This window comes from Leuciscus leuciscus (genome assembly GCF_965113295.1).
Source record: "Leuciscus leuciscus genome assembly, chromosome: 16".
Lineage (NCBI taxonomy): Eukaryota > Metazoa > Chordata > Actinopteri > Cypriniformes > Leuciscidae > Leuciscus > Leuciscus leuciscus.
This window is the reverse complement of record NC_138740.1, coordinates 40,090,099-40,107,252: the sequence shown is the minus strand read 5'-3', so window position 1 is coordinate 40,107,252 and position 17,154 is coordinate 40,090,099. Positions and strand designations below refer to the sequence as shown.

The 17,154-nt window shown below is 38.2% G+C and overlaps 1 protein-coding gene across 1 annotated transcript; it reads left to right on the top strand.

Moving 5' to 3' along the window:
- Nucleotides 1-7,456: 7,456 nt before the first annotated feature.
- LOC309477006 (uncharacterized protein) lies at nt 7,457-14,857 on the top strand. Its single transcript, XM_082140163.1, has 3 exons — nt 7,457-7,494; nt 13,145-13,325; nt 13,483-14,857. The coding sequence occupies exons 2-3, from the start codon at nt 13,151-13,153 to the stop codon at nt 13,611-13,613; spliced, it is 306 nt and encodes a 101-aa protein (XP_081996289.1). The 5' UTR covers nt 7,457-7,494; nt 13,145-13,150; the 3' UTR covers nt 13,614-14,857.
- Nucleotides 14,858-17,154: the final 2,297 nt, after the last annotated feature.

Below are 17,154 nucleotides of genomic sequence, written 5' to 3'. Positions count from 1 at the left end.
AACGCTGGGTACAATTTAAGCTAAAATGGCTTGCCATAGAAACATTGATCAGCAACGCTGCTATTGGCTGATCAGCGTGGGCGTGGCCAAAGAGCGCGTTCAGTTTTTCTCCTCAGCAGAGCAAGAACTAATAGTCGAAGTTTATTCGGAATTTTAATGTTTAATCAAAACGCCAGGGAACACCTCAAAGTCTGCAAAAGCCAGGAGAGAGGGCTGGCAAAGAGTAGCAGACAATGTAAATCCGTTAGAAGTGGCCATGTTAGATGTTTTTATCACTTATTAGCCTATATATTTGTATTTTAATAATTGCATAATTACTTTGTTCATTGTAATGTCAGAGTCACCACACTAGAACATGGGAACAAATAAAAGTGAAGTACAAAAATATTCTGCATAATGGTAATTTTTAGTTATATTATATTCTCTTTTATAAAAGGCACTGTTAAATAAATGGTTGTCTGTTTATAAAAGCAATCAAGAAAAAGGCTGAGAAAAAAATAGAAAAGATCTTATAGCCTACACTGTAAAATCATTTTTGCTGCATTAAATTAAGGCCGTATAGTCATTTCAACTGTTAAATCTTGAGTAATGATGAATTGCTTTGACTTGTGAAAGTGAAAACTGATAAACTTATGTTAATGTAAAAATATTTTGCCATGAGTTATTGATCACATTTTTCCCCAGTGTAGTTCATTGTAATGACATTGTGTTTTCCTCTTTTGTGCACTTTTACATAATACACCAACACTTGTATCTGTTCCCAAGAAAGTGGAGCTGAAATATGTGCAGTAAGTGGACATTTCCTAACTTCCCAAAGGAAAGAAAGTATAAGACTTTGTAATGTCCATTTGTTTCCATTGCACTGGACAGTGAATAAACCCTCTCAGATAACTGTCATATGGAGGAACTAGCCTACCTGCAAGTGCATAAATAACTTTACTTCATTTATACTTGTATGCTTTATGGCTGCAATATAAGTTGCAGGATTCCACATCTACAGAAAGGCCTACAGAAGAGTCTGCACAGACAGAGGAGACATAGGCCTACAGGTGGGCAGTGTAGAGACAACGTCTCCTTTTATTTGTTGCATGAGGCATGTGTCTAATATCTCTTGTTGCAGGCACTTGACCACTGGCTTTTCTTTACAAAGAACAACTGAAATAAAACTCAAGGAACTAAGCATATTTGTCTTTTATTAAACATTTAATGAAAAGTGTTTTTTGGGGGGCAATGTTGTGTAATATGGCACATGCAACAATGTCACAGGCCCTGTCAGGTGTGCAACCCTCAGACTTCTCAGACACTGACATCTTCCCTTTAGTTAGCCAGAGTTCATTTCATTGTGTGCCCTTGTCCTGGCTAGAGCTGCATTGTAACTGGTTTGGGTCAGGGAATGGGGTCATACAACACCTGTCTGCAGGCAGGAACATGTCATAATCACCTATGAAGAAATGCAGTTCTGTTAGGATCAGCATAAGTGTATGTAATACAGTGCGCTTGATATTTAAGTGTGGAACTTTTCTTACCACTTTCAAATAATGTGCATAAATGTGAATCTCTGAAAATGCTTCAGTCATGCACAGATCCTGGCCATTTTGCTTTCACATTTGTGATATGGAAGATTTTAGTCAACTGCCTTTTTATTTTATTTGATATAATATTACTAATCTGGAATATTAAGACATTGCTTTACAACATTGGGTCTTAAGTGGCTTGGAAATTTACTTTTCTAAAAGAAAGAAATGTTATTTATTTATTATTACTTATTTATTTTTATCAGTTCTAAATTGTTAGATGCCTACCGCCAATAGAGAAGAAGAAGAAGAAGGAGAAGAAGAAGAAGAAGAAGAAGAAGAACAGTTTGAGTTCAGTTTCAATTGCAAATGGAAAGTTTGTGCAATATGTTGTAAGAATGCCTCAAACTTTTAATATTGGCATTAAATAATTACTTACTTTTTCACAGAGCACTGGTATACTGCAGTTTGTGTTAAATTGTGTTTGGGTGGTTATTAATAATAATAATATTTTTTATTTATATATCGCTTTTCCAACACCCAAGGTCGTTTTACAACGATAGGTTCATAGAACAAAATGAACATCACCATTAAAGCACAATACTGATACCAAGGACAGATACAGAGGTCATATCATATCATAACATATCCATAACAAGGTATAATTTACTGACTGTGAGCTGAAGAGTAATACACAGGGACAAAATGTGTTTCTAAGAGGTTTTTGAAGGACAGAAGGGTGGATGCTTGAACCACAACGCTAAAAGACTTTTGGGGCATCCAAGGCTTGAAGGTTCCCATACTCTGGTAAACAATGGTTAAGGTTTCTGTTCGGCTATGTTTCGTTATGACTATTGTTGGGTTATATTAGTAATCATGTTGGGGTGTGAGAGTTTGTTAACTGAGCTTAATCTTACTTCTGGTAAACTTGAATGTAAACTTCAGGGGAGAGTGCCGGGCGGTGTGTGTGTGTGTGTGTGTGTGTGTGTGTGTGTACGAGCCTGGTTCATACAACAGTCTACTTTTTACTACTAAATCCTCCTTCAAGCACTATTTCATGTGAGTAAATGTAATTAGTAATTGTACTTAAGAATCTTTTTGGCTACTTTGTAGTTTTACTGAGTATCAAATAAATGATCAACTTTTACTCTCTTGACTACATTTTTGAATAAGTAAATGTACTTTTTACTCCAATACATGTGTGATGAGTAATGCAATTACACATTAGAAATGTATTTATTAGAAATTCATTTATTAAGATTAACCCCTTAATCATCTCGTTTTCGAGGGGGTCGCACCACACAGTGCATAACAGTCACTATTTCAAAAACACAACAAAAACAAAAATTAAACAAAATACAAATTAACAATACATCAACAAACAACAAAACACAAACATTAATTGAAAAATAACACCACAAAGTCGGAATAATAACAAATAATAAATGTACAACAAAGTATATTCATCAATTAATCTAATAATACATAAACATCCGATATAAACCAAAAATATATAAAGAAAACTAACAGTCACCTTCAATGATAGCATGTACAGTCCACCGCAAAATGAGAGTTTGTTTAAACATCCAAAATGATGTAATAGATCGAATATCTGTAAATTATTCCAGTCTATTAGTGCTTTGAACATAAAAGCTATTTTACCAATTGTTCTTTTCACACGAGGAACAAAAAAGTCTGGACAGATTGTCTCGCTTGATAATTTAAAGAGAAAGGTACTAAATATTGTTGTAAATAATTAGAATATTTAAAATAAGTACATTTTAATATAAATAAAAAGCCAATGATAAATGTAGTCTAAAATGCAAAGATGGCCACTGAAGTGCATAATACATTGTACAGTGATGAGTTAAAAAAGAGCATTCCAAAACTGCAAAGTCTATTATATACCGTATTAAGAGGAGCAAGATCTGATTTTGATCACAATAATCAATGAGACATGAGTTGAGAAACAACTTTCTTACGAACACTGTATGAGAAACAATTTCGAGATCGATGTAAAATACAAATTCAAAAATGGATATGATTAATATGTAATTTGCAAATAAATATTTACATTTAAATAAGTAAATAAATAAATAATAAATATGTAACGTGCAAATAAATACCCTCTTTACATGATACTAAGAACAATTTTTAGATTTAAGTTTCTGTCTAGAACCAAAAATCATAATATAAGATTTAGTTTTATTAAACACTAATTTATTATCCAAAAGCCAATCTTGTAAAATATTCAAATCATACTGAAGTGATAGTTGAATCTGTGAAATATCAGAATTAAATACATATATGAGGGTATACGGCATATAATACTCACCCTCTTCACTTCTGATTTGCTCCCATCTGGGCGTAGACTCAAAATTCCCTTGGCTAGAAGAAACGTGTATAAAAAAATCATTTTATCACCATGTAAATCTGGCAATTTATGTCCAATCATTCTACAACTACTGATTATCTTAAATCGTATAGCTTTCTAAAGTGATTCAATAGAACGGCTGGCATTATAGCGTATGTTTGTTTAGTTTTTTTAGTAAATTTTGTATCTGTGTTGTTAATGTGTGATGTGTGTTTTAAGCAGTAATGTGAATGCATGTACAGTATGTCACCAGTGTCAAAGATACATTTCCGCTCTGTGACAAACAGACTGGACAATAAAGTTCAACTTCTGTGAGTGGAATTCCCAGAGTGGCATTTAAACTCACCGGTGGGATTCTGGGTCGGCACAAGAGAGTTTCTCTCATCATTGCCTGTGATGTAAATAAAGTGACAGTAGTGTGTAGGAGTTTAAACGCCTCATTAGTTTTGATTTGACATCAAAATTGGATTGTGATCCAATCGACCAAAACGAATCTTACACTTTTTTGTTTTTTTTGTTTTTTATCCTTACGCACAATTTCTAAAACTATGGCTCCTCTTGTCAAAACTACAGAGCCCCACACATGACATGCAGGGAAGAGTAGTAGGCTGAATCATGTGCACGATTTACTTTTTTTTCTTGCATGTCACGTCCAGGGCTTCGTAAAACTCTACACACACACACACACACACACACACACACACACACACACACACACACACACACACACACACACACACACACACACACACACACACACACACACACACACACACACACACACACACACACACACACACACACACACACCACATGATCAGCCACATTCACACCAAACTACACACTGATGTGAAACATGTAAAACACTTCTCTCTTGTGTCTTTAGCTTGTTCAGTGCAGTGGAGTTTCTCAAAGCACTCACACGTACATGTGCACAAATACACTGTATATACAGTATGTGACTGAGGATTTTTACACTTATGGAACTGAACTGAATCAACACTGAACTGACTTGAATTGAATGGCTTGTTTGAGCTGCTTTATAGCAGAATCTGAATTTACTATTGTGAAGCTGCTGCGAAACAATCTATATCGTATAAAGCACTATATAAATAAAGCTGGCTTTACTTGTAATATTTAGTATATATATATTTTTGATTTCTAAGTGATTAATTTAGGTATACTTACACTATAAATCAGAATTACAAGAGGGTAAAAAAAATTTTTTTCTTCTTCTGAAAACATTGAGTTTTTCTTTCTAAGTTATTGATTTATGTACTCATTAACGGTTGGGATTGTCCACATTTGACTCTCAAACATCAGTTGAAACAACCGCATTTTTAGAGTGTATTAACTATTGACTATTAACAGTGCCTAAAATTACTACTTACAATATTTGTAAATGTAAAAAAGTGCGTTAGGTAATGTATGATTTTAATGACACGTGTTAGCATTCAAATGTAGATTTTAATCATCAATCTGTTTAAATCATTTGTAGATTTTTAAGAACTACATGATCATATGAATTGAAAGTTTAATGACATTTGTAAGCATAGTAATTTACATTAAATAATGATCTGTTAATGATCATGATAAATAATCTAATGTTTAATAAGTTCATTAGTAAACATTAACAAGCACATTATGTCACATTTCTAGCCGTGTAAATATAGATTACAGTTTTTCAGCTGGTCACGTGATTATCACTTTCAGCGGAGATGCAAAGCTCTTGCCCACACACAATATAACAAACTGTGCAGTGTGTTTCTCAATAAAAATTTTAAAAAAAATATTTTAATTTTGACCGCATCAGTTAGCCTATTTTTGCTACTTTTGTTTTGCTTTTCTTTGCTTTACCCCGGGCTTAAAGTAAAAATATAATGTGAAAAATAGTAGTATAATTTAATTAAATGCATTATGGTGAGATTACTATATTTTCATGTCAATCTGTGTTAATTGAGCACGAACCATGCGCTGTCACTGTAATTCAGCACAGCAGAAATAGACGATCGCTGTAAATGCACTAAAGCTCTGACCTAAACATATACGGGAAAACACACACCACATATGGCAGACAGAGTGTGTGTGTGAAACAGGCGTAAGTGTATTTGTGCCAGAAATCACTGCTTTGTACTTTACATTTGTCCTTACAGTCATTGCCTAGTTGTTCAGATATGTTGGTGTGTATGTTCTCTGTTTATGTCATCTTGTTCTGTCATCGTTGCTGGAGTTGTGATCTGTTACCTTGCTCTGTAAACCTTACTATCATTCATGTCCTTAATACCATTACCTCACACAAAGCTGTCAAAATAAAAGCATAGGTTTACAGAATAATTCCACTGATGTGAGAAGGTTATGAGTAGCAGGGGAATACCTCTAGCTCTAACAAGACCACAGTAAGGACAGCAGGGCAGGACGACAGTTAAGATGATAAATCGACATAAAGAACACATGAACATATGCTAATTTATGAGTTATATTATGAGTAGCTGGGGAATACCTCTAGCTCTTATAACAAGACGAAAGAACGACAGAACAAATCGACATAAACCAAGAACATACACATGAACATACTAATTTATATATGAAAAGTAGGCAATGACTGCTGTTTACAAGGATAAACGTAAAGCACAAAGCAGTGACTCATTTGTGAAGATACAGGCAAATTATCAGTGCAGGAACCGCTCGACCTCAGCGCTGCATTAGACATGTCGATCAACACACTTCTAGACCGGCTGGAGAACTGGCTCAGGCTCCTAATGGTTCAGCTCATACTTAGAAGAGAAAGGTTTTTATGTGAGTATTGGTGCAATTTTGCGTTTAAAAGACGTCTAATAGCCAAACAAACACGGGCCAGACGTCTAGGCTAAAACAAGGCAACATTTGGGGTGTGAGAGGCGTGGTCTACATGTGAGAGGAGGAGTTTACAAGTGAGAGGCGTGGTCTACATGTGAGAGGAGGAGTTTACAAGTGAGAGGCGTGGTCTACATGTGAGGGGAGGAGTTTACAAGTGAGAGGCGTGGTCTACATGTGAGGGGAGGAGTTTACAAGTGAGAGGCGTGGTCTACATGTGAGGGGAGGAGTTTACAAGTGAGAGGCGTGGTCTACATGTGAGGAGAGGAGTTTACAAGTGAGAGGCGTGGTCTACATGTGAGAGGAGGAGTTTACAAGTGAGAGGCGTGGTCTACATGTGAGGGGAGGAGTTTACAAGTGAGAGGCGTGGTCTACATGTGAGAGGAGGAGTTTACAAGTGAGAGGCGTGGTCTACATGTGAGGGGAGGAGTTTACAAGTGAGAGGCGTGGTCTACATGTGAGAGGAGGAGTTTACAAGTGAGAGGCGTGGTCTACATGTGAGGGGAGGAGTTTACAAGTGAGAGGCGTGGTCTACATGTGAGGGGAGGAGTTTACAAGTGAGAGGCGTGGTCTACATGTGAGAGGAGGAGTTTACAAGTGAGAGGCGTGGTCTACATGTGAGAGGAGGAGTTTACAAGTGAGAGGCGTGGTCTACATGTGAGGGGAGGAGTTTAGAACTGAAGATTTGCTGCTCTGAACACTCTGATCTCTCAGAGCTGCACTGGATGTTTCCTCTTTTCTGCTCATCACAAGGTCAGTAAAACACTTTCTTTTTTGTTTTGTGAAGATATTTTATTTATTTATTTATTTAAATCTGGACATTTATCTTTCTATTTTAGTGAAACTGAAGTGGAATTTTTAATGAGAAATTAATACATTTGAGAATATAGGCTATAAAACACATATATCACAAACTATTAAACATACAGACAAACAGATGAGAGAAAGAGAAAAATGGCAAGCAAAAAAGACTAAATATGCTAAATAGCTAAATATGATCTAATACAATATGTGTATATATGTATAATGACTGTGTATGTATGTATATATATATATATATATATATATATATATATATATATATATATATATATATATACAGTCATTATACATATATATATATATATATATATATATATATATATATATATATATATATATATATACATATAGACTAAGTTGATTCAGTCTGTTAGGAGTAGCACCCATAAATACGCTACTCTGACTCCGTACATACATACACATATACATATACATATATAGTTTGGTCAACCCTCTGGGGAAGGTCCTGACCCCTATATAGCTCGTACACTTGCACCGCACATGATGAGAGATAAATCTCTAATGGACTTTAAAATACGTATTTGTAAGAGAAGTTTCTTTCATCTGTGACATCGCTTGTCATACGTCATTAACAACTAGTTTGTTTCGTATACAATGCGTAGAGTTCTTGTAAATGCAGTTGTCCCCTGCTTTTTTTCACTCTTGTAAATGACTGAATTGTGTGTGTGTGTGTGTGTGTGTGTGTGTGTGTGTGTGTGTGTGTGTGTGTGTGTGTGTGTGTGTGTGTGTGTGTGTGTGTGTGTCAACACCTCAGTAGGATCAGTAGTACATGAACTGTAGGTTAATTTTATTTTAGTGCCTAAGAATCAGAAACGTTCATCAAGCCATAGAGTCCTCATTACACACACACACACACACACACACACACACACACACACACACACACACACACACACACACACACACACACACACACACACACACACACACACACACACACACAGTACTGTATTCTTCTCAACAAGAAAAGGTGTTGTTTTTCTAGAACATCAGTTTTCCCGACACCGACAGGATCAATGTTAAAAAGACAAAGATCAAAACAGTTCTTTAGCTCGGAGTGAAGGTGTTTGGAGTCGAGCCGGCGGGGGAAGAGTGAATCTTAAATGTGTTTGTTAATGGTTTGTTAACAGTTGCTCAGGCTAGATGATTAAAGAATGACACTTCATCAAAAGCTTTCCTGTGATTCTCTGGGCTCGCACACAAAAACCTCTCATACTGATTTTAGTGTATATACATTTGTCTTTACTTTTGTTATTTCAGTGTTTTTTAAAGAAATGTTTCAGTTTTTACCCCAACCCATAGTGTGTGTAAATAGTTGTGCTAAAATCTTTGTGCGTATTTTACACGCAAAACAACTAGTCTACACCTGTTTCCTGTTTTTGTTTTCCTGTGCGGTTTACAGCGCCTTTTTAAGAAAGTTGCAGGTTAACTTTGCTCATTCTTGTCTATTGCATATTAATTGCACATTAAGGTTTGGTTGAAAGTGATTCATTCTGATGTTTCAGAAATGAAGGTGAGACTCACACATCATATGCAGAGACTAAATAAGGCTAGTTCTTGTGACACTGTTTTCTGTGTTTCTACGACCGAAACTCAGTGAGAAAAATTCGTTTTTTCATCAGTGAAGCTTTTAATAACTGAGATCAGCATTAAATGTATAGCATTAATGGCTTATTTTCAGTGTCGAGCAACAACAACCTTTCAATATCACGGTTGTTACCCTAAACATGCAGACCCGACTACAAGAGATGAAAGACACAGAGAGAAACACAGAGACACACTTCCTTAAAGGACTTCCTGTGTGGTTTCTGTATATTCTCTCAATGGACTCTTTTTGCAAATCTCTACACACGTTCTCACTCACTAAACTTTGCACTGTAATGCACTTGTGCTGCAAACCTGTAAATACAACTACAGCACAACTAGAGTTAAACACAACTACAACAAGCGTCATCATTTACACACAACGGCTTAATTATTCACAATTGTTTCTAATGATGTGATCAAACCAACTGTACAAACTATGAAGTTTCAGAAGAGATCAGAAGAGTTCAGAAGAGTTCAGAAGAGATCAGAAGAAGGGTAAAGGTGGCGCCCGGTGGTGTGTCGGCTGCTCGTCTTGCTCAGTTTGCTTTATTGTTTTTACTTTTTATGTTGTGTTTACCTCCTCAATTCAATAAAGTGATAGTGTGCACATCCAGACACTTTTTGGCAGGTGCTCGATCAAAATGAATCATCAGACTCAGAATAAACAAAAATCGGCACACTGCTACTTCTGCTCCCAAAGATTTATATAAAAAAGCAACGTTTCGACCCAAACGAACGGCCTGACGAAGACCTTTAGGGTCGAAACGTTGCTTTTTTATATAAATCTTTGGGAGCAGAAGTAGCAGTGTGCCAATTTTTGTTTATTTTGAGTTTACTTCCTAAATATGGCCAAACTTTATGGACTTATGATCATCAAGCATTATTTAATATCCGTTCATCTGTACCCGACCTCTCTGGCACTGGACAATACTTTCTTCCTCGGCTTGTGAGACCTCTGGTAAGGACGGCATCAGTCAATGCCAGATCCCTTGCAAACAAATCATTCACAACGACTTGGATTTTTTATTTACTGTCGAACATGGCTGAATGCTGTTGATCTCACCCCTATTATGGAAGCAACTCCGGCTGATTGTGACTTTCTTAGTTCTCCCAGAAGCTCTGGTCGGGCTGGTGGACTGGCCATTATTTTTAACAAACATTTGAAATGTCACTTATTGCCATTTATGAACTATCAGAGTTTTGAAGCCCAAGTGAGGATGTTGTATTACAAGAAACCAGTGCTTTGTGTAAATGTTTATCATGCTCCTAAATATCACAAAGACTTCATTGAAGAATTCTCTGATTTTTTTGTCTCACATTGTACTACTGTCTGATTCAATCTTAATTGTTGGTGATTTTAATGTATGTTTGCTGCCCAGGAAAACCTATGGTAGCTGAATTCATAGAAATGTTGGACTCTTAACTTGATTCAGTCTGTTAGGAGTAGCACCCATAAACTTGGCCATTCTCTCGATCTCGTTCTGTCTTTAGGAATCTCGATTTGTGATCTTAATATCATGCCTCATAGTTTTTCTGATCATTGTCCAGTGGTATTTAATGTGTGTCCTTCTGCTCCTGTGTCGATGGTATGTTCCCATATATTCACTCCACTTACAGCATCAGAATTTCTAAACGCTTTTATTGCCTCTTCACAAATCCCTTGTATCGAGTCTGCATCTCCCTCTGTCGATCCAGATGAGTTGATTTCAACGTTTAATTCTGTCTGTATGAACATCACGGACTCTATTGCTCTATAGAAAACGAAGGAAAGAAGAGCCAGAACTCGGGCTCTTAGACGGGAATATAGAAGAGCAGAAAGGAGGTGGAGGAAAGATGGATTGCAAGTTTCCTCGCAAATGTTAAGGGAAAGTCTTGCAAAATACCAAAAAGCTGTGAAATATTATAGAGAAAGTTACTTGTCTGATATGATTGCTAAAAACCCGCCGCGTGAGCTTTTTGCTGTTATCAATAGACTGCTTTGTCCAAGTACAAAACTTAGCTTTACTTTATCATCGGCAACGTGCGATGTGATTTTTTGTTGAGAAAATAAATGGAATCAGAGCAAGTGTTTCATCTATGGTCGCTAACCCAGTGCTAACAGATTTAACTGGAATGTATTCTTTTAGTCAGTTTGAACTGGTGTCACTCTCTGACATTAGAGACGCAGTTGCACTGTCCATTCTTAAGGAAGGTGCTGATAGTCGGCTCAAGTATCTTATCTATTATTATTAGTGGTCTACAGAATGGCATCGTACTACGTTGCCTAAAGCAAGCTAATGTTAAGCCCTATCTTCTAAGTCTGGACCCACATGGTTAAAAAAAAAATTATCTACCAATTTCAATTGTCTGGCTTGTCTAAGGTACTTGAAAATGTTAATAAAAGTACCTTAAAAATAATAATATTTTGGATAAATTTCAGTCTGGTTTTAGGGGTGGTCACCGTACAGAATCAGCCCTTTTGAGAGTTGTTGATGATCTTCTTTTAATTACGGATGCAGGTAATCATGCAGCATTCATTTAATTGGATTTGTCAGCAGCCTTGAGACCTTGCGTTTTCCCCCGTTCCACTGCCTGTGTTTGGCGTCTTGCGTCTTGCGTCTTCGCTTTGAAAGATTATGCTTTCTGTGTGAACCGGCACTGAGTGAGTATCATAAGGTAATATGCAGATTTGTGTGCTGTGCCTTTTAAAATGTATCATGAGTTCTGAGCATTCTCACAACTCTGTACTCATTCATTTGTATGTTCATCTTTTTGTTTGGGCTGTTTAATATTAGGATTTTTGTTTAAAAAAAACTCTACCATAGCACCGCCCCGCAATATCAAGCCCCGCCCATTAATCCCGCCCCCAGCACCCCCCTGGTAAAATATGTTCCCGCGGCTGGCGTGCGCCTGGCAAATCCGCCGTTATAATAGCAATCCGCCATAGAACAAGTGCGCCTGCTCTTAAAGGGAATGTGAGAAGTTGCTCTGATTGGTTTATTTCACGTTACGCCCAAACCACACCTATGAGTAATGAAGCTTCTTCAGACCAACACATTTTAGATTTGTGTCGGAGAGTCATTTATCCCGCCGGTATAATAGCAACAGCGCCAAGACCCGCCCACAAAGTTACTTGCGTTTTGCGCTTGATACTTGCATTTCAGATCGTTAAAATAGGGCCCAGAGTGTGTGTAAGAGGAGGAAGAGGATGATGAGGAAGAGTGTGTGTAAGAGGAGAAAGATTGTGTGTAAGAGGAGGAAGAGTATGATGAGGTGTCCTTCACCATGTGTCTTGCTCTTCACAGACATTAGTGTGTGTGTGTGTGTGTGTGTGTGTGTGTGTGTGTGTGTGTGTGTGTGTGTGTGTGCACTGTGATTGTAGTGATTTGCTAAGGCTGATTATCCTGAGACTGCTCCTGTAACTCCGGTTCCTTTTCCCGTGATAACGGAATCTGTGGATGAGAAGAGTGTGTGTAAGAGGAGGAAGAGTGAGTGTAAGAGGAGGAAGAGGATGATGAGGAAGAGTGTGTGTAAGAGGAGGAAGAGGATGATGAGGAAGAGTGTGTGTAAGAGGAGAAAGATTGTGTGTAAGAGGAGGAAGAGTATGATGAGGTGTCCTTCACCATGTGTCTTGCTCTTCACAGACATTAGTGTGTGTGTGTGTGTGTGTGTGTGTGTGCACTGTGATTGTAGTGATTTGCTAAGGCTGATTATCCTGAGACTGCTCCTGTAACTCCGGTTCCTTTTCCCGTGATAACGGAATCTGTGGATGAGAAGAGTGTGTGTAAGAGGAGGAAGAGTGTGGCTGCATTTCAACACCTTTCTTACTGTCAGTAAAAGTGTTGTTGTGTGATTACCTCTGTCTCCAACTCTCATGGTGATTACACCTGTGTGTGCCTTTAGAGGGCGCCTTTAATTCTGTGGGTGAAATTCCCAAGGTGGCGTAGTCGGAAAGTAATATCAAACTGTTTATGTTGTCTGTGTGATTCAACAGATTGAAATGGAGTGGAGAAAGAAAATCACCGGCTGGAGCCTCAGAAATCACAGATCAGCAGAAAACAAGAAGACTGAGAGAAAAATGGAGGACAGAAATGAGACACAAACCAGTGAATCTCCAGAGAAAAGAGGACAGACATTTGATAGATGTGAGAGTATGGAGAGAATAAAGCCAACCTGTGAGTGCTGTTATAGTCTTATTGTCTTGCTAGATTTACTATTATTGTCTTCACACATACCAGATGTGCGATTGTGTTTAATATGTTTTATAGATTGAGAATATAACAACAAATCCAAAACAATATGAATAGTCTGATATATATTTGTGATTTCTAGTCTCCTGTGATCCAGACGAGCCTGTAAAGTTTGATTCTGATGTCAAAACTGAGGAGAGATTCTCATCAAACCCTTCATCATGTTCTCAAGATCACACAACATCAGTGACGTCCAGATACCAGAAGACCTGAACATCTTCATCATCATCATCATCATCAATCTGTGATGCAGAAAAAAACTGCATATTTGTATTTTAAACCTGTTCTTGCTGCTTCACTGACACACTAGTGTTTCCTACCTCTGATAGTGTGTATAGATAGCGAACACTTGCACATGCTTATATATATATATATACCTCATCCAGGTCTTACTCGAACCTGGGCCCGGTTCCCCGATAACGCTCACTCTTAGCGCGCTAAGAAGACTCAAAAGATATATCTTACCAAAGTTGTTTATGTTCCTAAGTGTGTTCCCCGAACCATACCTTAGGAAGCTGCTTAAGATAAACCTTCTTACGTGCGACGTTACCCGCTGCTGTCTGTGGCGATGCTGCTGAATCTGTTGATATCGATGACTCGAGAATCAGTTATTCTCTCGTGCAGAGGCTGTTTATGTGAGAAAGTGCTGTTCTTTATAAAAGAAGCACCTCAGAAATAGTAGAAATTACATTTAATAGGACTCATGGGATATTATAAAAAATAATCCAAACTATAATAGCCTATAATAGCCTAGCCTACATATTTTAAAATTGTATCATATATTTCTGCCATAATAACCATTTCAAAATTTTTACATGCTTTCTTCTCTTTCCCATGTTTGTTCGCTGAGGTGGAGCTGCGATGAAATATTGTTCTTGGAAATACTTTCCAGCATTTCAGTAATAAAAGCGTACATCTTGCGTACGGTGCTCGGCAGTGATCAAAAAGGATTTAAACAGTGGATTTTGAATCTCTTCTTGTAAACTCAGAGATGTGGATTCAGACGGCAATTAAATTACCACACGACCTGTCTGTCAAAAAACAGAAGGTACTAATTTGGCCAGGGATTTTTACGCGGGTTGGGTGAGAAAAAACACTGATATTATGGATTCGGACGGCACTAAAATCACCGACTTACCCCTGTAAATGTTTAAAATACCGGACGAGCCCATGAGAAGCAATATTAGCGTCCGAATAGGACTTAACTGACAGTAGCCTATGCTTTCACTGGCCTTTAAAAGCGCTTAATTAATTAAATTAATAATATTGTATAATAATATAATTAAAAATCTAACAACAATCATAATGACAATTTTATTCTTTGCATTAAAACACTTGAATTAGCCTAACTGAACACTGTCTGTGTGTATTAAAACTTCAGAATTATATTCGTATAGACCTGCAACAGTGATAAGGTGAAGCTAAGAGTGGTCCAGACCAACCTCACGAAAGTGTGACTTACAAAAGATATACTTAGCGTACGAACGTGTCGGGAATCGTGCCATAACGTTAAGAGAGGGGTTAAGGAATAGGTTAAGAACTACTTAGCAATAAGAACGTTTTGGGGAACCGGGCCCTGGTCCTTGTCCTCCAGGTGCTTTAACAAGGAGGGTAAAGACTCCAGCATTCAGTTTAAAACGAATAGCAAGTATAAGCTGACCTCCGTTAAATAAGAAAGAGAAACACACTGGACAAACGGCTGGTCCATCACAGAGAAACACAGTCATAAACACACTTAATGTGTCTTCAGGAGAACTGTGCACTGGAGAACATCTGTGAGTGACTGAAGCCCCACCGAAATATTAATCCACTAGAAAACATAATCTCTCTAAACACACACACCTAAACATGATATTCACGTCCCTTTGGGCCTTTGAATGACAGTGTGGTTTATTTGATTTGTTTGCTTTTGTAATTTATGTGTGTGGTTGTTTTGCCACATCACATCATGCAGTAATTCAGAATTCGGCTTCACTACGGATGCCTGGCTGCAACTTTACACTCCTTTTTTATGTTTCCTTTTGACAATAAATATTTTACTTTAAATGTTTGGCTTTCTTGTGTCCCAATTTTGTTGCTCCCTCCTGAGCCAAGTAACAAAACTGAATTTACCTTTAGAACTCTGGATTTCCAGAGTAATTCACTGCAGCAACTGCAGCAAACGTGTGTGTCCGAGTTTCTTAATTAGTGATTTGTAGAATAGGATTAGTCATTTGTGCTCCTGCAATGAAGAACTGTTGTGTTTGTGGGAGAGAGAAAAAAAATCTTCAAGTTCTCTGTGACTTCAAATGTACTGATACACGTGTTGCTCTTCTCTACAACTACACATTCCTACGGTGGCCCAGTAGTGCACAACACAACGAATTTTAAAAAGCAAACATAAGTTCACAACACAACACTCCTTATGTCCAGCCTCTCATCACTGGGCATCACAGGAACTTCACTCCACTGGTTTGAGTCCTATCTCACAGGTAGGTCCTTCAAGGTCGCATGGAGAGGTGAGGTATCCAGAGCACATCAACTGACCACAGGGGTTCCCCAGGGTTCAGTTCTTGGTCCCCTCCTCTTCTCCATCTACACTACATCACTGGGACACATCATACAGGCACACGGCTTCTCCTACCACTGCTATGCTGATGACACACAACTATTCCTCTCATTTCGACCAGATGATCCCACAGTAGCTGCACGGGTCTCGAGCTGTCTGGCGGACATCTCCACATGGATGAAGGAACATCACCTGCAGCTCAACCTGGCAAAGACTGAGCTTCTCTGCCTCCCTGCCAATCCGTCTATACAACACGACTTCACCATCCAGCTAGAGTCATCATCAATCACCCCATCAAGGTCGGTCAGAAATCTCGGAGTAACGCTTGATGACCAGCTGACCTTCACAGATCACATTTCAAAGACAGCTCGATCATGCAGGTTTGCACTGCACAACATCAGGAAGATCAGGCCTTTCCTAACTGAGCATGCAACACAACTTCTCGTCCAGGCCCTGGTCATCTCTAGGCTTGACTACTGTAATGCTCTTTTGGCCGGACTTCCAGCATGTGCAACAAAACCTCTACAGATGATCCAAAATGCTGCAGCTCGTCTTGTCTTCAACGAGCCCAAGAGGGCCCACGTCACTCCTCTGTTCATCTCTCTGCACTGGCTACCTCTCGCTGCTCGCATCAAATTCAAGGCATTGACGCTTGCTTACAGATCTATCACAGGCTCAGCTCCCTACTATTTTCACTCACTCCTACGAGTCTACATCCCTACCAGACGCCTACGATCGGTCAACGAGCGACGTCTCGTGGTTCCATCACAGAGAGCCACAAAATCACTTTCCAGAACATTCTCATTCACAGCGCCATGCTGGTGGAACACTCTCCCCACCCTCATCCGGAATGCAGAATCCCTGACAACATTCAAAAAACAGCTGAAAACCAATCTCTTCCGTGAGCACTTAACCTCATAAAAAAAATAAAAAAATAAAAAAAAAATTCCTTTGAAACATCACTTATCAGACTTATGCTACTCTGAATAATGCCTGAACTTTGTATTCTGAGCACTTCTTGCGTTGTTGTTGTTTTTGCCTCTTCATGATGACTCGCTTAATTTAGTCCTAATCTGTAAGTCGCTTTGGATAAAAGCGTCTGCTAAATGACTAAATGTAAATGTAAATGTACAACACAACGAAATGAAGCCACAACACAGCGGAAATGAATCCACAACTCGTCGGAGTCGGCAGTCTTAATATATC